The sequence below is a fragment of the Protomyctophum bolini genome, assembly GCF_963924005.1.
Source record: "Protomyctophum bolini genome assembly, chromosome: 9".
Taxonomy (NCBI): domain Eukaryota; kingdom Metazoa; phylum Chordata; class Actinopteri; order Myctophiformes; family Myctophidae; genus Protomyctophum; species Protomyctophum bolini.
Window position 1 is genome coordinate 39,515,648 of NC_137870.1, and position 19,372 is coordinate 39,535,019.

Sequence of the window (19,372 nt, forward strand, 5' to 3'; positions counted from 1 at the left end):
TGAAGAGAGTGACAGTTTAAAGCAGGTCAGGACAACATGGCGTGGAGAGGCTGTGTTTTCAGGCTCAATTTGAAGCAGCAAACTCTCAATAACACCACGGGAACACAAGGGTAGGTGACGCAACGTTACATTTAATAGCGTTACTATCTTTACATTTAACCACCTCAACCCTGGCGTCGGCATGCCACTGCAGGGGGATATGTTGTGAAAATGTTTGAGAATAGCAGATCTACAAGATCACAACTCGTAGCATCGCGTCGCATTGTGAGCTTATAGATCTGCTCTTTTAGGGCTTAATCCTTAATCTATTAACTTTGTTCTCCCTATTTTGACTCTTTGACTTTTTATTTGACCATGTCAGTGAAAATGTCTGATCCAAAACAAAATCCCAGACTATAGACAGTTCGACATGGTGTAGTTTCTGGTATTTTCAGAATGTGATCTAACATTGTGATAAGTTAAAGACGAGAACTGAGATGTCTCATATGAAGCGTCTCATTAAAGTGTATGTAGAATAAGAATCATCCAGGAGAATGTGATATATTATGTCCTCCCCTCTATATTGTCTACAGCCACAGTAGGCTGGGTGCCAGCCAGTTGTTGTGTACCGGTATTTGAGTAAGGCGCTGCTGTCCTTAATGTCCTGACACGAACTATAGGATATACCCAGCTAGCAAGTTATGGCGCGCCGCCTGCGGGAGGCGGTCGCCGCGCGCCGCCGATCGTGTCCTCCGCCGGGCGCGTCGCACGATGTGGCCGCGTCGTTCTTGATCAGCGTGTGCCGTGCGCGCCGACGCGCGTGTAGCCGGCGCCCCGCTTCTCTGCCGCGACTCGAACGTCAGCTACGACGGCAGCAGCAGGACAGCGTGGAGCTGTCTTATGACACCCCCCCCCCCCCCCCCATATGACCCCGCACCCCTCGATCCTCCCCCATGCTCACCTCCCTCCCACATATTTATAGAAACATAATAAAGCAGCAAATGTATACTTAATTTTGTTTCTTTATTAGGAAAAAAAAAGGTTACAATGAAATCATTTAGGCACATAGAAAAAATATGTAAACAACCAAGTTTAGAATACAAGTGGTTGATTTTTATGTCATTTTGCTGAGAATGCACTTTAAGACCACTCTGAGAACCACTGGCTTCTAAAATCTATAAAACACCAACTTTCCTGAAACCACCAGAACATGTTGGATAAGATTGTGTCCACATTTCCACAGTTTTCTGAAAAACCTATGTTTCTATATTAGTGGTTCTCAAATTATGTTATGTCAAGGACCCCAGAAATATTATGAAATTGGCCGCAGACACCTACAGTATCTGAAAATATGTTGTTCCAGGGACTACCCAGAAGCAAAGATGAGTTTAAAAACGTTTGCTCTGAAACAATATATATTCAAAGATTTGCACATTTTCAGGATAAAACTAAATAGCAGACCTACAAGCTCGTAGCGCGGTCCCTGGAACAACATATTTTCAGATTGGAGTAAATCGTTTGAACACCAATGATACAGAAACATCTAGGCTTTTCAGAAAACAGTCATACCATTCAAACACTTTAACCATAATTTTAAAAGCTGTTAGATTGTTGGCAGATTTACAAGCTCACAAGCTTGTAGATTTGCTAATACTAAAATGTGGCCCAAACACAGTGAACGTTTTAACTAAAATCTGCGAGGATTTAGAAGACATTTTGTGGAATCAGTTCAAGTTTAATTTCTATAAAACACCAAGTCTATTCTGTGTGGAGTTAGTTATGTAGGCCCAGTAATGTTGCAATAACAGTTACACAGCAATAAACAGAACACACAATCGAGATTCACCTTTTGAGCAAGAAATCGTGCAGCATACATTCAAGAGTCCATTTGGAAACCCCTATAGCGGTGGGTTTGAACCCTTTTCATGCCAAAGTTATTCACCATTTGAGCCACGGACCACCATTTGATGAGCTGCCTGCCGTGCCTGTCCGTTTCCTTCCTTTATGAAGCCTGACTGGTGGTGGCCGCCAGCAGAAGTTCCAAAATGCACCCTGTCCAACGTCTCCGGCTCTCAGACCCCAGGTCCCTGTCACTGAAGTCCAAGATCCCCTGGTTTTAGCCACTTTAACCATTATTTAAAAAGCTGTAAGCTGTTGAAAACGAGTTTGTAGATTTGCTAATTTTGAAACATCGTGAAAATGTGGCACAAATCTGTAAATATATATTATTTTGCAGCAAATGTTTTAACTAAAATCTGTGAGGATTTAGAAGACATCAGTTCTCAAGTGTAAGTGCTTAAGTCTTTAAAACACCAATTCTCTTCTGAGTGGAGTCAGGAGTTTCTGAGCGTAGCAATGTATGTATGTCCCCATGTCTGTATGTCCGAGCACGGAAAGCTGGGTGCGTTCCTTGAGGTCTGGATGTTGCGTATAGTAGAGGGTCAGGGAAACCCGACTGGTGGTAGCCTTTCCAGCAGAGGTTGCATTTGAAGTCGATAGGTCTTCCTCCAGCGAAAGTTCGTCTGAAATCACAGAATTAATTAAATAAATTATTGTGGGATAACGTTTTGATGGCTGTGAGAACCACTGCCTTAACCCATTTAGACCTGAGGACGCATCTGTGTCGCCTCATAGGTTTTAAACATTATTTTAAAAGCTGTTATCTGTTGAAAAATAGCAGATCTACAAGCTCATAGTGTGGCACAGAGTGCCACAGTACTCATCATAATACACCTCAGTCATTTAAAATGTTATGATGGTAACAATGGTACACAGTTACACATTGTTGGGTGCCAATTTTCTGTCCTTGGTAAAATGAACAATTACCTTAAATTAAAGAACGATGTCTCAGCTCTGTACAGCATGTCACCTTGTCTGTAAAATGAAATCAAATTCAAGTCAAATTTCTTTCAAATGTAACAGCAAACTTGAGGCAAGAGAGCTTGTAGCATGCAACCTTAATTCAGTGGTAGAAATGTTCTTACCGTTTGTACGCCCAACAGATCCAAGTCCTGTGTCTGAAATCACAGTAACAACAAAATGGTAAACATTGTATGTACATAAAATCAATTTGATGAAAACAGAAGATCTACAAGCACACAATGTGCTGCGAGCTTGTAGACCAGCTATATTCAGCATGCAACCAAGTGTAAAAATCAGGCTTAGAATAAAACAACAAAATGACTAAAATGACTAAAATTAAATCAAAATGTGTTGTAATTAGACAAATCTTTATTTGCAATTGTGGCCTAGCAAAGTTCCTTTAGAGGAGACAACAGAGAGAAGAGTAAAAGAAATACCTGCATGGCAATGCTCATTTTGGTCACTGCATCTGCACCTATAATAGAATAACAAAAAAAGTCTGTTTTAAACATTAGCCTACTATGTGATATTTTTTACATTTGCAAGACAGACATTTGACGAAGATTTAGCCTTGCAGACCCCACATACACACAGACCCCATGCTGTATTGATGTGGTACCATAGGAGAAGTTCTAAAACAAAGAATGACAAAAAATGTGATTTACAGCTAAATGCTGTTTATGTAGTCTACACAAGCAACGTATCAAATCTTATCTAATTCGAATAATTGTGTTTAAGGACTTATCAACACAATAAGAAGTTACCTGTTAAAATAGCATGAGTTATACGTTTGCTAATGCTAACCTTATCCCCTCGTCCAAACAATAGATTGCCCAGGTAGCTAGGCTAGCTAGCTAGAGGGAAACATACACAGATAAAGATCGAAACGATTCTAACACGGGCAATTACACTACACACGGTAGATATCGGATATAAAAATACACTGACCTTTCAACTGAATTTCTCCGGAGAAAAACTGTGTAAGAACTAATATAAGCATTTGTTGGAGAGTCTTGTCTTCTGCGACTGCCTCCACCCCCGTACGTCGATTCAACAAAAACAACAACACTGCAATGCATGCCGGGTAAAGCCTCGGCTCTATTATTATTAATAACAACAACAATAATAATAATAATAAATATAACCGCAAGAAGAAGAAGTAGAAGAAGAATCCACTTAATTATATTCAATAGTTAAAAAATTATGTATTTTATACATATAATGCACATCCTTGTCTGAGAGAGAGAGAGAGACGGGCGGGGGAGGCAAGCCTTACGTCAGCGTGAGGAGGGACTGTAAATCGCTGTAAATTCACGATCGCATTAAAAAGTAACTGATCGCGATCGTTTGACGGGGGGACAGCGGGGGGAAGTCCAAGCCAGCCCGGGCGTGCTACGCTGTGAAGGCGACAGCGGGAGGCGGTAGCTAGCGGGGAAATGTTAGCTGGGTATGAACCTAGCCCTGGTGCAGTGCTTACAGCGAGTCTCTCACTGACCAGGGCTAATTAGCCCCGCAAGCAGAACCCGAATGTAGTAAAGTTTCTGACACTTTTATGACTTTACTGCATTGGGTCCTGCTTCACGCTGGGCTGTCGCCAGTTACGCACAAACAAATACAATGTAAACACGCCATGAGACGGACTTCTGCGCGCTTTTACCATGTTTATTCATGTATTGACATACGAATGTGCGAACTATAAGTACCTTACATACCATACCGACACATCTCCTGTGTCGCGGAAGCCGTTAAGTATTTTTAATCCATGATTGATTAAAAATGTTGCTTCTTCCTACCTTGTTTATTGACACCTCATTGTACCGCCTATCTGGCTAGCTAGTGGTGCTACAGCTATGACGGAGCAGATCAGAGGCAGGGACATAGCCCGCAAAGCCAACCGCACATCGGGAGGCGGTACAATAAACGGTAAATAAACAAGAAGAAATCAAAGCGACATTTTTAATCAAACATGGATTAAAAATACTTAACGGCTTCCGCGACACAGGAGATTTTATCAGAGGTATGTAAGGTACTTATAGTTCGCACATCCGTAAACAAACACAATAAAAAGCGTCGTAATACCGCGCCGATCGACTAAACGATGAGTTTGTGTATATCCGCGTCCCAACAATCGCATTGAAAAATCTTAGCGTGACCAGGAACCCTACGTATAAAGATTTCATAAAAGCTTTATGTAGGGTTCCGAGAGGGGCTAAGGGCTAATATGAACCCGTGATGACTGAGCAGGTGACATTCTCCACATATAGACAGTATACTGTATAAGCCACTGCTATATGATTATCTTCTAGTAGGGGGAGTTTTATAGCCTCAGAGTCAAAACTTTGGTTTATTTTTTTGTCCAATCTGTATGATAAGAGTATTAATTGGGGTCGTTGTATTTTGTCTCCCTGCTCTTCTATTGTGACATTTAGTGTCTCACCTGGACATAGCCCCTCTCGGAACCCTACATAAAGCTTTTATGAAATTTGATTGTCGCTTAAGTAATCAAAGTGTCAGAAACTTTACTACATTCGGGTTCTGCTTGCGGGGCTAACCTGGACAGTGGACACAGGATCTGACACGAAGTTTGACCTGATGGTCAAGATTAAATGTATCCCCTGAGCAAGCTATCATGTGTGGATCATCAACATTTTGAGCTGCTCAGATAATATGTAGCCTTTGTTTGCGTGGAATGTTAAATTCATTGTATTAAGTGATTTCATCGCGTAATTTATTAATTGTTCACATCCCTCCCTAAGTATAAAATGCCCTTTCACAATACATGTTCTTGATTTTGAAGTTTTATGCTGTGTAGTGGTGTGTATATATATTCTCCCCACACTGGGCATGACCTAGCTGCTTGAGTGTCTACATGGAAGTACAGGAATTTGACTGAAGTACCACCCAGTGAAATTACGTTGAGTCTTTACAAATATGTTTACATTCCCGTGAATGAAAGTGCTGAACTTGTGATTGGTCGTAAAAGATAGTTTCCGGGGGGAAATGCAGACATTAGGTTGTCACCAGGTCGTAAAAGCCTGGGGAAAAGGCTATTTTCACGCCAGGATCTGTAGTCTGGGTAATAGCCCCGGACGGACATTGTGTGAAAAATGAATATATACTATCATGGACTAGTATTTATAAAGATGTGGCCTATTTATTGAAATGCTGTTGTGTCTGTATGTCTCCAGGTGGGGACACTGTTTCCAGCAGAGATGTGGCTTCAAGAAAACAACCAAGAAGCCAGAAGTGAAGAAAGTGGAGGAGCCAGGCCCCTCCCAGACCCAGACACACTCTACCCAGGATCTGATCCACCACAAAGGGACCGCCGTCCCCCCTGTGGCCCCCCGGCCCCGTAGCTTCAACACCAGAGGCTTCGGTTCACTGGTCAAACCACTGGTCTTCACTGTAGGGGTAGGACATATCCAATACTTTGGTTTGTGCTCATCTGATTTAGAGCAGTAGTTATATTGGCCAGGGTGCATACGTTGGCTAGACATACTAACACAACACCGCCGCTCCCGACCTGCGCGGCAGGTTAAAACGAACCCGTGGATTCCTGTGAGGTTGGGTGTGTGTTTTGGGTAGTTTTTGGGTTCTGACGAAACGAAATAATTTCGGCACTACAGCGCCGAAACAGCGGTAAAATAGGAGTATGAATCAGCCGTCATGCCTGTTAGTGTCGGACTGTTAGTACGTCGAACCAATCGCATGTAACCATATTGGCCGTGGCGTGGACCCCCATCTGAAAATGTTTTGCGACAGGGGTGGCCCCCAGAAAAGAAGATTTGTGTTTTTAAAAAAAAAACACTTTCAAGATTGTAAATAAAAATAGCAGATGTACAAGATTGCGGCACGAAGTGACGCACTGTGAGCTTGTATAGTTCTATACTGTATTTAATGTATTTAATGTTTATTTAATGTGTACTGCCCAGCAGCCCAGCAGGCCTAACTCCAGGTCAGTTTACAGGGTGTTCATTCGGTGCAGCTGCCATCTGGCAGTACGAGTCGCTGAAGTCTCGGGTCCAGAGCTACTTTGACCAGTCCATGACAGACTGGCTGAACAAACGACGGCCGAGCAAGCAAGGAGACTTCCGCAAAGAGGTCAGTGAGACTCCAAACACCATGTCACCCTCGGTTTTACTTTTTACAATGATATAATGTCGTCCTGTTCCTGGGCTCACTGGCTGTTTATGTTTTAGGTCAACCAATGGTGGAATAGTTTGAGTGAAGGCCAGCGGACTGCTACTGGTAGGTCTCTGTCGGTGACTGACTTGACTGTCTGTCTGTCTGTGACGTTAACTGTCCGATGGTCCGTTAGAGGCCTCTTTAGGAGCTGCACCATAGAAATAATTTTGGATGGTGGTATGTGGCCTAATGCCTATCAAACTGGGGTTCTTTGAAATGAAAATGGTTTATAGAGTAATGTCTTGCAGAAAACAGCGAGTTGAGAAAACGGGCTTGAAAGGTTCACTTCTGTGGTCTCTAACATTACACCTACTGTAGCTACATGATAAGCATTTATTTCATATTTACATGTCGATTTCAGCTCTTGACACTTATTTCAGATATGCTCTAGTATGTGAAGAGTCTGCCTGTGCTATTAACTCATAAAAAGAAATAAAAAAGAAAAGAAAAGCTGGATTTTGTGCGATGGCAGGCTCTCAGTCAAATCGGGTCACAAATGACATTGTCGCTTTGGCAAAAAAGAATGGATCTACATGCTGCCGTCATGTGACGGATCATAAATTAAAATGTAAGTGCTTGTCTAGTGAGACTCTTAACGTATTCTACTGTAATCGATCATCTCAGAATCAGAATGAAGGACACAGTATGGTTCTGGACAATGAGAGAAAACTAGTTTTTAGATGAAAGGTGGTTCACTGAAATGTTCTTACAGTATAGTTTTGCATATTTCATTCGTTTTTAATTTAATGAATTAGTTTAGACTGCTTTCAATTTTAGTTTAGTTCTACCCAGGTGTGGGTTTGCTAGCTTACTTTTTTATTTATATATATTTCTTAATTCTTAGTTTAGTTTTAGTTTTTGATTATGATATGGTGTATTTGTCAGGGGCGATATTCAAAAACAAACTGGCACAGCCAAAATAAATATTACATAGATTCCATATCTACACCCCCCCCCCCCAAAAAAAACATATTTTCTTCGTGTTTTTATTTATTTGTATTTTTTATTATTATACACATATTGTGTACTTGCAAAAGAATAATAATAAAAAAAATATCGATTCAATGGAAAGTATCGTTTAGGTTGTACTGTAACCTTGGTTGACTGTTTTTTTAATGATTGAATGCGTTTGCTTTGTCTCTCTCTCAGGCATCATAGCAGCCAACATTCTGGTGTCACTCTTTTGGAGAATTCCTGCCCTACAACAAACCATGTTCAGATACTTCACATCCAACCCTGCTTCTAGTCAGTACACACACACACACACGCACGCACGCACACACACACACACACACACACACACGCATTCATCATTAACACGTTTTGTTTAATGCGTGTGTGTTACAGAGAAGGTGTGCAGTCCCATGGTGCTGTCGGCATTCAGTCACCACAGTGTCTTCCACCTGGCTGCTAACATGTATGTTCTGTGGAGCTTCTCCAACACTGCGGTCACCATGCTGGGCAGAGAGCAGTTCCTGGCTGTCTACATGTCTGCAGGTACACTTTACAATGTCGCCTATATTAACACCTGAGACCAGGTTCTACAATTGTCTTCTAAATCATGACAGTTTTCTAGGTTTCTCTCAAACTATTTCATGTCAAGGACCCCCAAAATTATATGTATTCGGCCGGCGACCCCCATCTGAAAATATGTTGTTTCAGGGGCACCCCCCCCCCCCCCCACACACACACACACACACCCAGAAGCAAACATTTGAGTTAAAAACTTTCGCTGTGAAATAATTCTGTATATACTTGAAGATTTGCTCCACATTTTCTCTATTTTTCAAAAATGGCAGATCTAGATCTGCTAGTTTTAAGTAATGGTGGTTAAAAGCTAAGGTGACGTGGATGCGTCCTCAGGTCTAAATGGGTTAGCAGAAGCTCTCATCTTATCCAGAAGCACTTGCATTAAACAGCAAGGCGTCCCAGTCCTACACAGAGATGAATGCATGTCCTCCACAGACCAGCGGACAGAGGGATACACTGCACACACCGCCGGGTCATATGACAGACAGACAGACACACACCAAGTTTCTTTTTGGAGTTAGCTGGTTTCTGCCTGACAGCGGCGATATTTATGTTCCATTCATTATTTTCTATTGTCATCAGGTGTGATCTCTTCGTTTGCCAGCTACATGAGTAAAACAGCGACGGGGAGGTTTGGTCCTTCACTAGGAGCGGTGAGTACACACAATACTACACCTGGTACACATACTACACCTGTTACCCTGGAAACACACCTGGTACACATACACCTGTTACCCTGGACACACACCTGGTACACATACACCTGTTACCCTGGACACACACCTGGTACACATACACCTGTTACCCTGGACACACACCTGGTACACATACACCTGTTACCCTGGACACACACCTGGTACACATACACCTGTTACCCTGGACACACACCTGGTACACATACACCTGTTACCCTGGACACACACCTGGTACACATACTTGGTGCACACTTGGTACAGACAGCTGGTAATTAACATGTGTGCGTGCGTGTGTGCGTGTGCGTGCGTGGCTGTGTGTGCGTGCAGTCAGGAGCCATCATGACCATCCTGGCTGCTGTTTGTACCAAGATGCCAGAATCCAAACTGGCTCTGATCTTCCTGCCTGACTTCACCTTCTCTGCTGGAAACGTTAGTACTCTGACTGTCTGTCTGACTGTCTGTCAGTAAGAAACAAACAAATGCAGATTAATTCATTCTGCTATTATGCCCTACCACCGGCCATCAAAAGGTGTGACTCCCCACTCCTACCCGCCCTCAAAACCGCCATGTCTGCAATTTGCAACTGGGCCTAGACAAGTCTTCTAGTGTGCCAAAAGAACCCCCCTTTTTATATTTTCTGTAAATATACTTTTAGCTCCTATATGATTTTTTTTGTATAGTATTGTCTTTATGTCTTGAATTGAATACACATTACACAGGACCACAGTGGAAACAAGTGCTCAGGGCTTTTTGTGTTATCCTTTTTGCATTATTGTATAACTGTTCCTCTGTAAGTTTTGCAAACTGTGTGTGTGTGTGTGTGTGTGTGTGTGTGTGTGTGTGTCCTCTCCTCCAGGCTCTGAAGGTCATGATGGCCGTTGATACAGTAGGGGTGGTGTTGGGCTGGAGGTTCTTTGATCACGCTGCTCATCTAGGAGGAGCGCTGTTTGGCATGTAAGACACACCTTTGTATTATTATTCTTGTGAGGACAAGACCATTTTCGGATGGCAATTTTATGACTGGCATTTTGTTCAAATGTTTTGCTATTTTTAAGTCGAACCCTAAAGCTGAAAATCTACAAGCTCACACTGTGTCGTGCTGCTAGACACTTTGTGAGATTTCATTTTAGAGCAGCTTTTTTGTGCCCGTCACTGACACACAACTATGTATACTGTAAGGGAGACATAGCCCTAATCCCAACCCTAATCATCTTTTTGTTAACAACCACTTCTCTTGTGAAAACCAGGAAAAGTGTCCTCACACCGTCTATTTCTCGAATTCTACTAATACTTTTGGACTAGACATTTGGCCCTCATGAGTAATATAGCAAATGAATACACACACACACACACACACACACTCACGCATTCACAGAAGACATTCTAGGTGACGTGTATTTAATGTGTGTCTGTGTCTGTGTGTCTCTCTAGTTGGTACATTATGTATGGTCATGAGTTGATCTGGAAGAACCGGGAGCCGTTCGTCAAGCTCTGGCATGACCTGCGAACACGGGGGTCAGGGGGCGGGGCCAACTGAGGACCAACCCATCTAGAGACATTTGACATTTGACCTCCGGCTCTACCAGCACCGATGAGAAAAGGACCAAGAAGGAGAGTGATGTCATCAAAAGGTGACATGTCCTTAGCTACAGTGGCGTCGAGGGAATACCAGTACTTGGCTATGATGTCATCAAAAGGTGACCCGTTCTTGGAGGGATGTTATGACTCAGCGCATTTATAAATGAGTGTTTTTGTTCTTTTTATCTGGAGCCACACCATGAAGGATAACGTGGACAGCAGGGTGTTTAACCTCAGCATATCAAAGTATAGGAATGGTTTGTCTGCACACGAGCTTCAGGTCTGGCTTCACACATACAGTACAGTCCCATTCGCACAACATTAGTTTAAAGGAAAAAATTGGCAGATGTTGAACCGAAAACAATTACCTTGTTCTGATGTGAGATCATACATGATATAGGATGGGAAATGATGTCCTATATGTCTAACCTGTGTGCGTCTGTGACGTCAAACACATGGTTTCCTATTCCCAATAACGCCAGATGCATTTCACAGGAGAAGTTTGTTTGGGGCTTGTTGTTCTCTTCACATTATGAACAGGATTCGGGGGGAAATCTGAAGATTCCTCTTCATTCGGAGACTGCACAAATGGAACCAAATGGACCTTTTAAGCCCGGCTTACGTATGTAACGATGAATTATCAAATGTACACTTTCACATACAAATCTAATTGTAACCAGTGTGGATGCTCATTACTCCAAAAAGTAGTAAATGACTGATCAGGGCTAGGAAATGAACACAGTGCTCCTCTTATCATCGTACATCACCATGACTAACATTTGCTCGTCCACATTATGATGTACAGTACATTCTCACACATGCACCCAAAGCTCTGTCCAGTGCAACTAAAATGTGCATTGGTTGCACCTAACATTCAGCAGGTCGGTATTGTGTGGGTCCACCTAAATGATATGGTGGTGCACCTACAGTATATGAAAAAGTTAGGCGTACCATTGCAACCAACTTAAGACGCTAGTCTGGAGCCCTGCATCTTGTTCATTTTCATACTTTTTATTACTCCTTATTACTTGGGTAGGGGAGTGCGTTAGACTGTGTGCGCTGTTGCCTGTCTGACTGATTGTAAATCCTATTAACCCGCCATTGCACGGTGCGTGAAAATTGTATTTGGTACAGACTAGAGACAAGAATACAGTCTCTTGTTAAAGTACTGGCCAGAGACTGATGAGATTCTGATGAGAACGGGTCCATTTGGTTCCATTTGTACTAGTTTCCATGGCTTAAAGTTCTCAGTCCTGGGGACGGATTTCAGTCCTGAGGATTTCATAGGGGTTATTTAATGATCAGTGCAGATTTGCAAAAAGTAATTTTCAGTCTTGGGATTCCTTTTGGCTTTAAGCCCTGAGTTTCATTAGTTCAATTTATACTGAGGCTTTTACTGTGGTTTACTAGGAGGGATCCCAAATAGTATCGGGTAGAAGCAGAGAAAAGAAAATGGCACTGTAAAGCTGCAGACTGTGTTAATGAGCAAGTAGTCTCTCGAGACAGACTGTTGACTCGCATCAACTAAAGGAGAAGAGGGCGCTGTTTCTCCTTTATTTGCTGATGGGTTCTCGAATTGATGAGCAAGTAACCTGGGACTCACTGAATCAGGGTCTTCTGTGTGGGCTGAGGATTTATTGCACTTATGAGGGTGAATCACTTGTCAACCAGTAGGTGTCCTACTTGACCACAGAATTTAAATGTCTCAATTGATGATCTGCACATGGCTGCCATCTTGCCAGCAAGGTAGGCCTACTACCTACCGAAAACTACCTACTTTCTATCAATTACACACCCCATGAAGAGTTTTCGTCACTGCTAACGTGCTTCAGCCAGTTGTGGATAGAAGTGCTCGGTCGGACAAATTGAATATATCGATATATATACCAAAGTAACTTTAGCCTAATGTGGACATTGATGCACATGCGTCATACTGTATAATGCACACAGGAAGCAAGCATCATATACTTGTTTCAAAATCTTCTAAAGTGGACAAATAATATATTTTGGACACCCTACATGGCAGAAGAATTAATTATGTAAATGTTCAGCCCAATTTATTTTATTTTTTTTGTTTTTGAAGCATAATGCAATCGTATTTCTCCAGAGCGGAGAAGTTTGTCTTTGTTATGCATTGATTTTCTTACGTTTGTCATAACTTTCAACACGTTTTCCAAATTATTTTGAGCTGAAAGATGAGAGCTGTTTGTAAAGTTTAATATAGAGCTAATGTAAAGTATGTTTCTTATTTGAACCAAATAAAAGCCTAATGTAAAGCCACTGCTCTCATACTATGTATAATACATGGATATCACTGGTTCTCAATGTGGAGTCTTTGAGTGGATTCTAATACAATACAACCAAATAAAGCAAACGAGGTCAGGAACAGCTGGAGAAGGAGCATTGAGACAGAAATGGCAGAGAGTGGGCTCAACTGGGGAGATCTCGAAAGAACGGCTAAAAGCCGAGTGAAATGGAGGACATTTGTCAATGGCACCTACAGTATGCACCCTAGAGGAGCAAAGGGCTTAAGTCCAAGTAGTACAACCACAGTCTTCTACTGTTGGTCACTGGGAGCTGACCAGTTCAACCACAATTCCCTTTATTTTTCATTTTAACATGTTGCTCTCACAATGTTCCTAAACTCCATAATGCTTACTTGGGGAGGGACAGCCGTACGTGTGCATCGTGTACCAATTCTCACGTAATGCACACTCCCCTGCCTTCTCCAAGGTCGTGACGTTTGCTACATCTATCAATGGACCAGTTTGCTACATCTGCTACATCTATCAATGCTAGATGTAGCTGCTACATCTAGCATTGATAGATGTAGCACAGGGGTGTCCAAAGTGTGGCCCGCGGGCCAAATGCGGCCCTGGGATAAATGTAATACGGCCCGCAGCCGGGCCGTATGACATTTTTACTTTTTTTTTTTCTCAACTCATGCTTCCTTCATGCCTGAGTGTCCAAGTTGCTCCTTTACACCTGACAGGGGTGTGGAAGGAAGTAAGGAATACGTTATTCCAACCAGTTCCTTTCCCCTCCATCAGGCTTTTTAACCTGGGCATTTCCCAGAATATAATTTGTCAGTGTTCCTTGTTCCTTCTTCCTTGTATTATTATTTTTACGTTGCTCCTCTGGTTACATTTGGTAATGTGAGATATGGCTTGAAAAAAGGCTGAGAGACACTTTTTGTTCACAGCACACACCCGACAAAAGACCATTGATATGAAATATTGTATGTGACTTTGTTATAGACTAGTCCGACGCTACATTATGTGACTTTGTTATATGTCACTACATTATGTCAGGAGATGTAGTAAGGTTGGCCCTTGGGTGTTTTAATATTTTCTAATATTGCCCTCTTTGAAAAAAGTTTGGACACCCCTGATGTAGCAGATGTCAATTGCTACATCTATCAATGGACCAGTCAAGCTCTGGTTTCGGCCGGTGCTTGAATGGCTCATTGCCCAGTTGTTGCCCAGTATCTCAGAACTTGTCATGTTAGGACACACCCCCTTTGCTGATTTTTTCTTTTTTTTGGTCTTCATATACTCAATGAATGTCCATTTATTTTTCATGTTCTCCCAAACACGCCTTGAGAGAACATCATTTGTATACATCTTAATTCTGGAATAAATTTGCCATCAGACCAGACTTTTCCTACAGTGCTTTTAATTTCTCATCTTGTGCTTAAAAAATCCTCAGTGTTGGTGAAGATTTTCCACGCCGCGCAAAACGGACATGCGTATCTGGATCCCCCCCCCCCCCCTTTTTTTATTGGATGATAAGAGCGCCCCTCACTTCACACAGTTGTGATTTTCTTTTTTTAACAAAAACCTGTGATGTCATTTCTGCATGACATCTATGACGTATGACTCCATATTTAAGCAAGATACTACAGACACATCCACCTCATTGGTTGTGGCTTTCCCCCAGTCTTTCTAACTTTGGGTGCTCTCTATACAGAGAGGGGGATGGATAGTGCCAATGCCATACACATTGCCATGCCGGATGATCTCGGCACCAACGACACAGCCGTGGAGCTGGCCAAACAGCCGTCTGGCTCCACTGTGAGCTTTCACAATATCCAGTACAAAGTGATGCTCAAGTCCGGCCTCCTCTGCAAGAACACCACAACCAGGAAAGTACTGGTGGACCTCAATGGAATCATGAGACCTGGTTTGCACGCAATTCTCGGACCGACTGGGAGCGGAAAGTCCTCTTTCCTGGATATTCTCGCGGCAAGGAAGGACCCGGCGGGTCTCTCCGGGGAGGTTCTCGTGGACGGAGCTCCACAGGCGGCGCTCAACTTCAAGTGCCTCTCGGGCTACGTGGTTCAAGACGACGTGGTGATGGGCACGCTGACGGTGCGGGAGAACCTCAGTTTCTCCGCGGCGCTGCGCCTCCCGTGCTCGGTGCCTCGGGGGGAGAAGGAGGCTCGCGTGAATCACCTGATCACAGAGCTGGGACTCACCAAGGTGGCCGACTCCAAGGTGGGCACGCCGCTGATCCGGGGGATCTCGGGCGGGGAGAGGAAGAGGACTAGCATCGGCATGGAGCTCATCACTGACCCCTCCGTTCTCTTCCTGGACGAGCCCACCACGGGCCTGGACGCCAGCACCGCCAACTCTGTCCTGTTACTGCTGAAAAAGATAGCCAGTCATGGACGCACCATCATCATGACCATCCACCAACCGCGCTATTCCATCTACAGACTTTTCGACAGCCTGACCTTGCTGGTTAGTGGCCAAATGGTCTACCACGGGCCTGCACTAAATGCTCTGGACTACTTCACCGATATCGGCTATGCCTGTGAACCTCACAATAACCCAGCAGACTTCTTTCTAGATGTCATCAATGGAGACTCTACTGGCACCGCTATCTCCAAGACGCAGGGCTCTGAAGAACTGGGCTTGGTTAAGGAGTCGAGCAGCCCCGCACAGAACATTGAAGAGTGCCTGGTGGAGCAGTACAGGAACAGTTGCTACTTTAGGGATACGCAGGCCGAGCTGGAGCGCATCAGCCAGTGTAAACAGTCCATCAGCCCAACAATGTCCCGCATCGTCCCCTACACCACCTCCTTCTTTCACCAGCTCCACTGGGTGCTCAAGAGAACCATAAAGGATCTTGTGCGGAATCCACAGGTCGCAGTGGCCCAGCTTGTAGTGAACATTTTCCTGGCTCTCGTTGTGGGTGCTATTTTCTTCAACGTCAAAGATGACCAGAGTGGGATCCAGAACAGGATGGGTGTCCTCTTCTTCATCTCCACCTTCCAGTGTTTCAACACTGTGACGGCAGCTGAACTCTTTATCACTGGGCGGAAGCTCTTCGTGCATGAATACATCAGTGGCTACTACAGAGTGTCTGTTTACTTCCTGTCTAGGATCCTGGCCGACGTCATCACTCTGCGCACCTTCCCCACCTTCATCTTCTGTTGCATCGTCTACTATATGATCGGTCTGAAAGCCACAGCTTCCGCCTTCATCATCTTCACACTGACAGTGATGGGGGTGGGGTACACTGCCGCAGCCATGACCATGGCCATGTCGGCAGACCTGAGCGTGATCACACTAGCAAACATTTTGATTATGATCACCTTCGCCTTCATGATGATCTTCTCTGGTCTGCTGGTGCACCTCCCCAGTGTCGAGCCGTGGCTGGCCTGGGCAAAGTACCTCAGTATTCCTCGCTATGGTCTGGCTGCCCTCAAGATCAACGAGTTTGTGGGTTTGAAGTTCTGCGAGGACCTTGTGATGCCCAACGGCACCATGTCGCCCGACGCCACCAACAGCAGTGTGAGCCCAGCTGGCCTAATATGCACGGGGGAACAGTACCTGGACTATCTAGGAGTCGAATACACCACATGGGATCTGTTGGCGAATCATGTGGCTCTGATTGTCATGGCTGGCGTCTTCCTCGTGATTGCCTACCTGAAATTACGTTTCATCAAGAAGTTTACGTAAGATGGCTCCCTTGTTCAGAAACAATGAATATTGTATACAAATAGATAGATAGATAGATATTTTGCCACTTGAGTGTTCTCTTCCCACCTATCTGGCCCACTTAACACATCAGCTGCCATGTTCTTTTTGAGAGGCGCTAGCCCCACCTCCTATGTACAGCTTTGTGTGTCTGTGTACCACAGAATGTGATGATTTGATTGGCTGAGCACGGAGTGTGATTTATGATGACGTATGATGATAAGAGCGCCCCTCACTTCACAGTGGGGTGAAGTGATTTTTTATAGGACTCAGAAGTGGTCACTTTTTTGATGAAATCAGATAACACCGGATATCACCCTGTAAAACATTGTAAGCTTGTAGATCAGTGCCTTTTTTGCCAATTCTACGCCGAAATTGCTCACCTGGCATTGTGGACTAATATAGTCCTCGTGAGGCATTGCGCTCTATGAATTACAGTAGAAGACAGACATGACTTCAAGATATTTAATGATAACGTTGTTATCCATTCCATAGAACCATAGAATCATGCCAACTGTACCTTCATTGAGAAGGTGACATATTAACATGTATGTATGTATTGTCCTTAATAAACACTGTCCCTTCCAAATGTCTATGTATTTGATGTATTGACCTTACGTATTATTCTTGCTTACTGTATGTCGCTCTGGATTAAGAGCACCTGCTAAATGACCACTGGGAAGCTCACTGCCTGCACTATATGACATCCATCAGATTTTGGGTTTTCTGTGACCTTGTGACATCCAGTGTTTTTTGGAGTGATGTTTTACATATGTTTTTGAGGGGCGCTAGCCCCTCATATGTCCAGCTTTGAGGGTTTGTGCACACAAACGTTGTGTTAACACAAACATTGAAGACAAAAGTGAGGATGCAAATTGTGATTGGCCAGAATGAGATGATATATGAGCGCCCCTCACTTCACAGTGTGATCTTTATAGCCCTGTCAGACAGTAGCAATTGTGGACTTTGTCCGTCTTTGTATCTGATGTGTGCCGGTTGACCATTAACCAGCTGTAAAAAACCACCAGCAGCACTTTATTGTTCCGTAACAGGAAACATACTTGAGCTCTCTCTGAACTCAAACCACATCAACAAAGATCTGAGTTTCATTTGTGGGATGAACATTTAGAACACACTGAACCACTATTAACCACATGACTCCTAGCGTCCCTATTATTAAGACTTTCTGAGGCGAACATTTGGCAAAAATAACAGATCTACAATCTCCTGTGAGCTTAATAGACGAGATTTGGTGTACAGGGGGATCATAATTGGGTGAGGCCCTGCAGGGGACTAAGATAGTTAGATAGTAGTTACATAAATGTCACGGTTGAAGACTATAAAGTGTATCAATCAAAATGATGAGCCATCATCAATGGATCTCAGCAGTCTACTCCAATTTTAAAGTTTCATCATTCAGATACTTAGCTATATAGCTTTTGTATGGAAGAGTTGCTTTTCCGTAATATTTACAGAAACTGTGTTATATCAGACAGATCTCTGACGGAAGTAAATTTCTACCATGTGATAGCAATGATCTAAAGTGGTTCTTGAGGGGTTCCCCGGAAAAAAAGGTGTTCATATAGCATCAAAATCTGTTTAACCACTTTTAACCTACTGTATACTGTACACCAGCTATTTGAAAATCGACGATCTACAAGTTTCCAAACATTTTAACAAACACAAATCTTTTATGGGGGTACCTGGTGCAAAATATTCTTTTCTGGCTAAATACGGATGAGGTTTGAAGAGCACTGAGACAGAAAGCGTTTCCCGCTGTTTGCCTGTATAGGACAGTATTGATTGTAGAACAGTGATACTGATCGACTGCTTGGAAACAAACATCTCTCTGTAGTTGGAGTGTAAAGTCCAGTAAGTGGTCACTGTCCCACACACACACACACACCAGGACACCTTCTATTTCAATCACCACATATTGTCCAGATAAAGGCGTCATTTCCCATCAGACTAGGGAGTTAAATACTACATAACCCATTTAGGCTTGACCTCAGAATTTAAAAAAAAAATCTTCTAAATCCTCCAGTTTTCTGAAGTAAATATTTTCTTGATTTTTCAAAAATAGCAGACCTACAAGCTCGTAGCACGCCACTCGGTGGCGCGCTATGAGCATGTAGATCTGCTATTTTTCAATAGCTAAATTATAACATAATGTTTAAAACACCAAAAGGGGTTCCCGCCCAAAATGGGTTTTAACAGTGGTGGAAAGTAACTATTAGCACATTTACTTAAAGTACCATACTTAAGTACAATTTTGAGGTAGGCTTTACTTTACTTGAATACTTTCCAGTACGTTTACTTTTACTCCACTACATCTCACATCTCAGAGGCAAATATTATACTTTTATTCCACTACAGGTTAAAAAGTATCTTGCCACTAAAAACGAATTGTATCATGGTTAAAAGATAATAAGTTGGAAAATTAATTCATGAAGACGTAGGTATATTCATTCTTTATTGGATGATGTATGACGACAAGAGCGCCCCTCACTTCACACGCGTGTGATTTTTAAATATAGGCCTAAATATGAACATGTAGAT

General features: G+C 43.1%; 2 protein-coding genes and 1 long non-coding RNA gene across 3 annotated transcripts; 2 read left to right on the forward strand and 1 right to left on the reverse strand.

Annotated features, from left to right (window-relative positions):
- The first annotated feature begins 16 nt into the window (after nt 1–16).
- Nucleotides 17–11,522, forward strand: LOC308321988 (presenilin-associated rhomboid-like protein, mitochondrial). The gene is made up of 10 exons (XM_080773150.1): nt 17–110; nt 6,030–6,252; nt 6,802–6,942; nt 7,041–7,089; nt 8,176–8,271; nt 8,374–8,523; nt 9,139–9,209; nt 9,579–9,680; nt 10,108–10,205; nt 10,683–11,522. Exons 1-10 carry the CDS (start codon nt 37–39, stop codon nt 10,786–10,788), a joined length of 1,110 nt encoding a protein of 369 aa, XP_080629276.1. The 5' UTR covers nt 17–36; the 3' UTR covers nt 10,789–11,522.
- Nucleotides 1,109–3,316, reverse strand: LOC308321014. The gene is made up of 4 exons (XR_013964580.1): nt 3,279–3,316; nt 2,964–2,996; nt 2,806–2,853; nt 1,109–2,501 (listed from the first exon to the last, which is right to left on the reverse strand). It is a non-coding gene; the product is annotated as an uncharacterized lncRNA (long non-coding RNA).
- A 3,138-nt stretch (nt 11,523–14,660) lies between the features above and the next one.
- LOC308320823 (broad substrate specificity ATP-binding cassette transporter ABCG2-like) lies at nt 14,661–17,108 on the forward strand. The gene has a single exon (XM_080771505.1). The coding sequence runs from the start codon at nt 14,807–14,809 to the stop codon at nt 16,793–16,795; it is 1,989 nt and encodes a 662-aa protein (XP_080627631.1). The 5' UTR covers nt 14,661–14,806; the 3' UTR covers nt 16,796–17,108.
- The last annotated feature ends 2,264 nt before the right edge of the window (nt 17,109–19,372 follow it).

Excerpts from the sequence above, each read along its gene's own strand:
- LOC308321988 (XM_080773150.1), top strand. The coding sequence starts at position 37 with ATGGCGTGGAGAGGCTGTGTTTTCAGGCTCAATTTGAAGCAGCAAACT. Across the intron at positions 8,272-8,373 it reads CACATCCAACCCTGCTTCTA|AGAAGGTGTGCAGTCCCATG; the intron begins GTCAGTACACAC and ends TGTGTGTTACAG. Across the intron at positions 8,524-9,138 it reads GGCTGTCTACATGTCTGCAG|GTGTGATCTCTTCGTTTGCC; the intron begins GTACACTTTACA and ends TATTGTCATCAG.
- LOC308320823 (XM_080771505.1), top strand. The coding sequence starts at position 14,807 with ATGGATAGTGCCAATGCCATACACATTGCCATGCCGGATGATCTCGGC.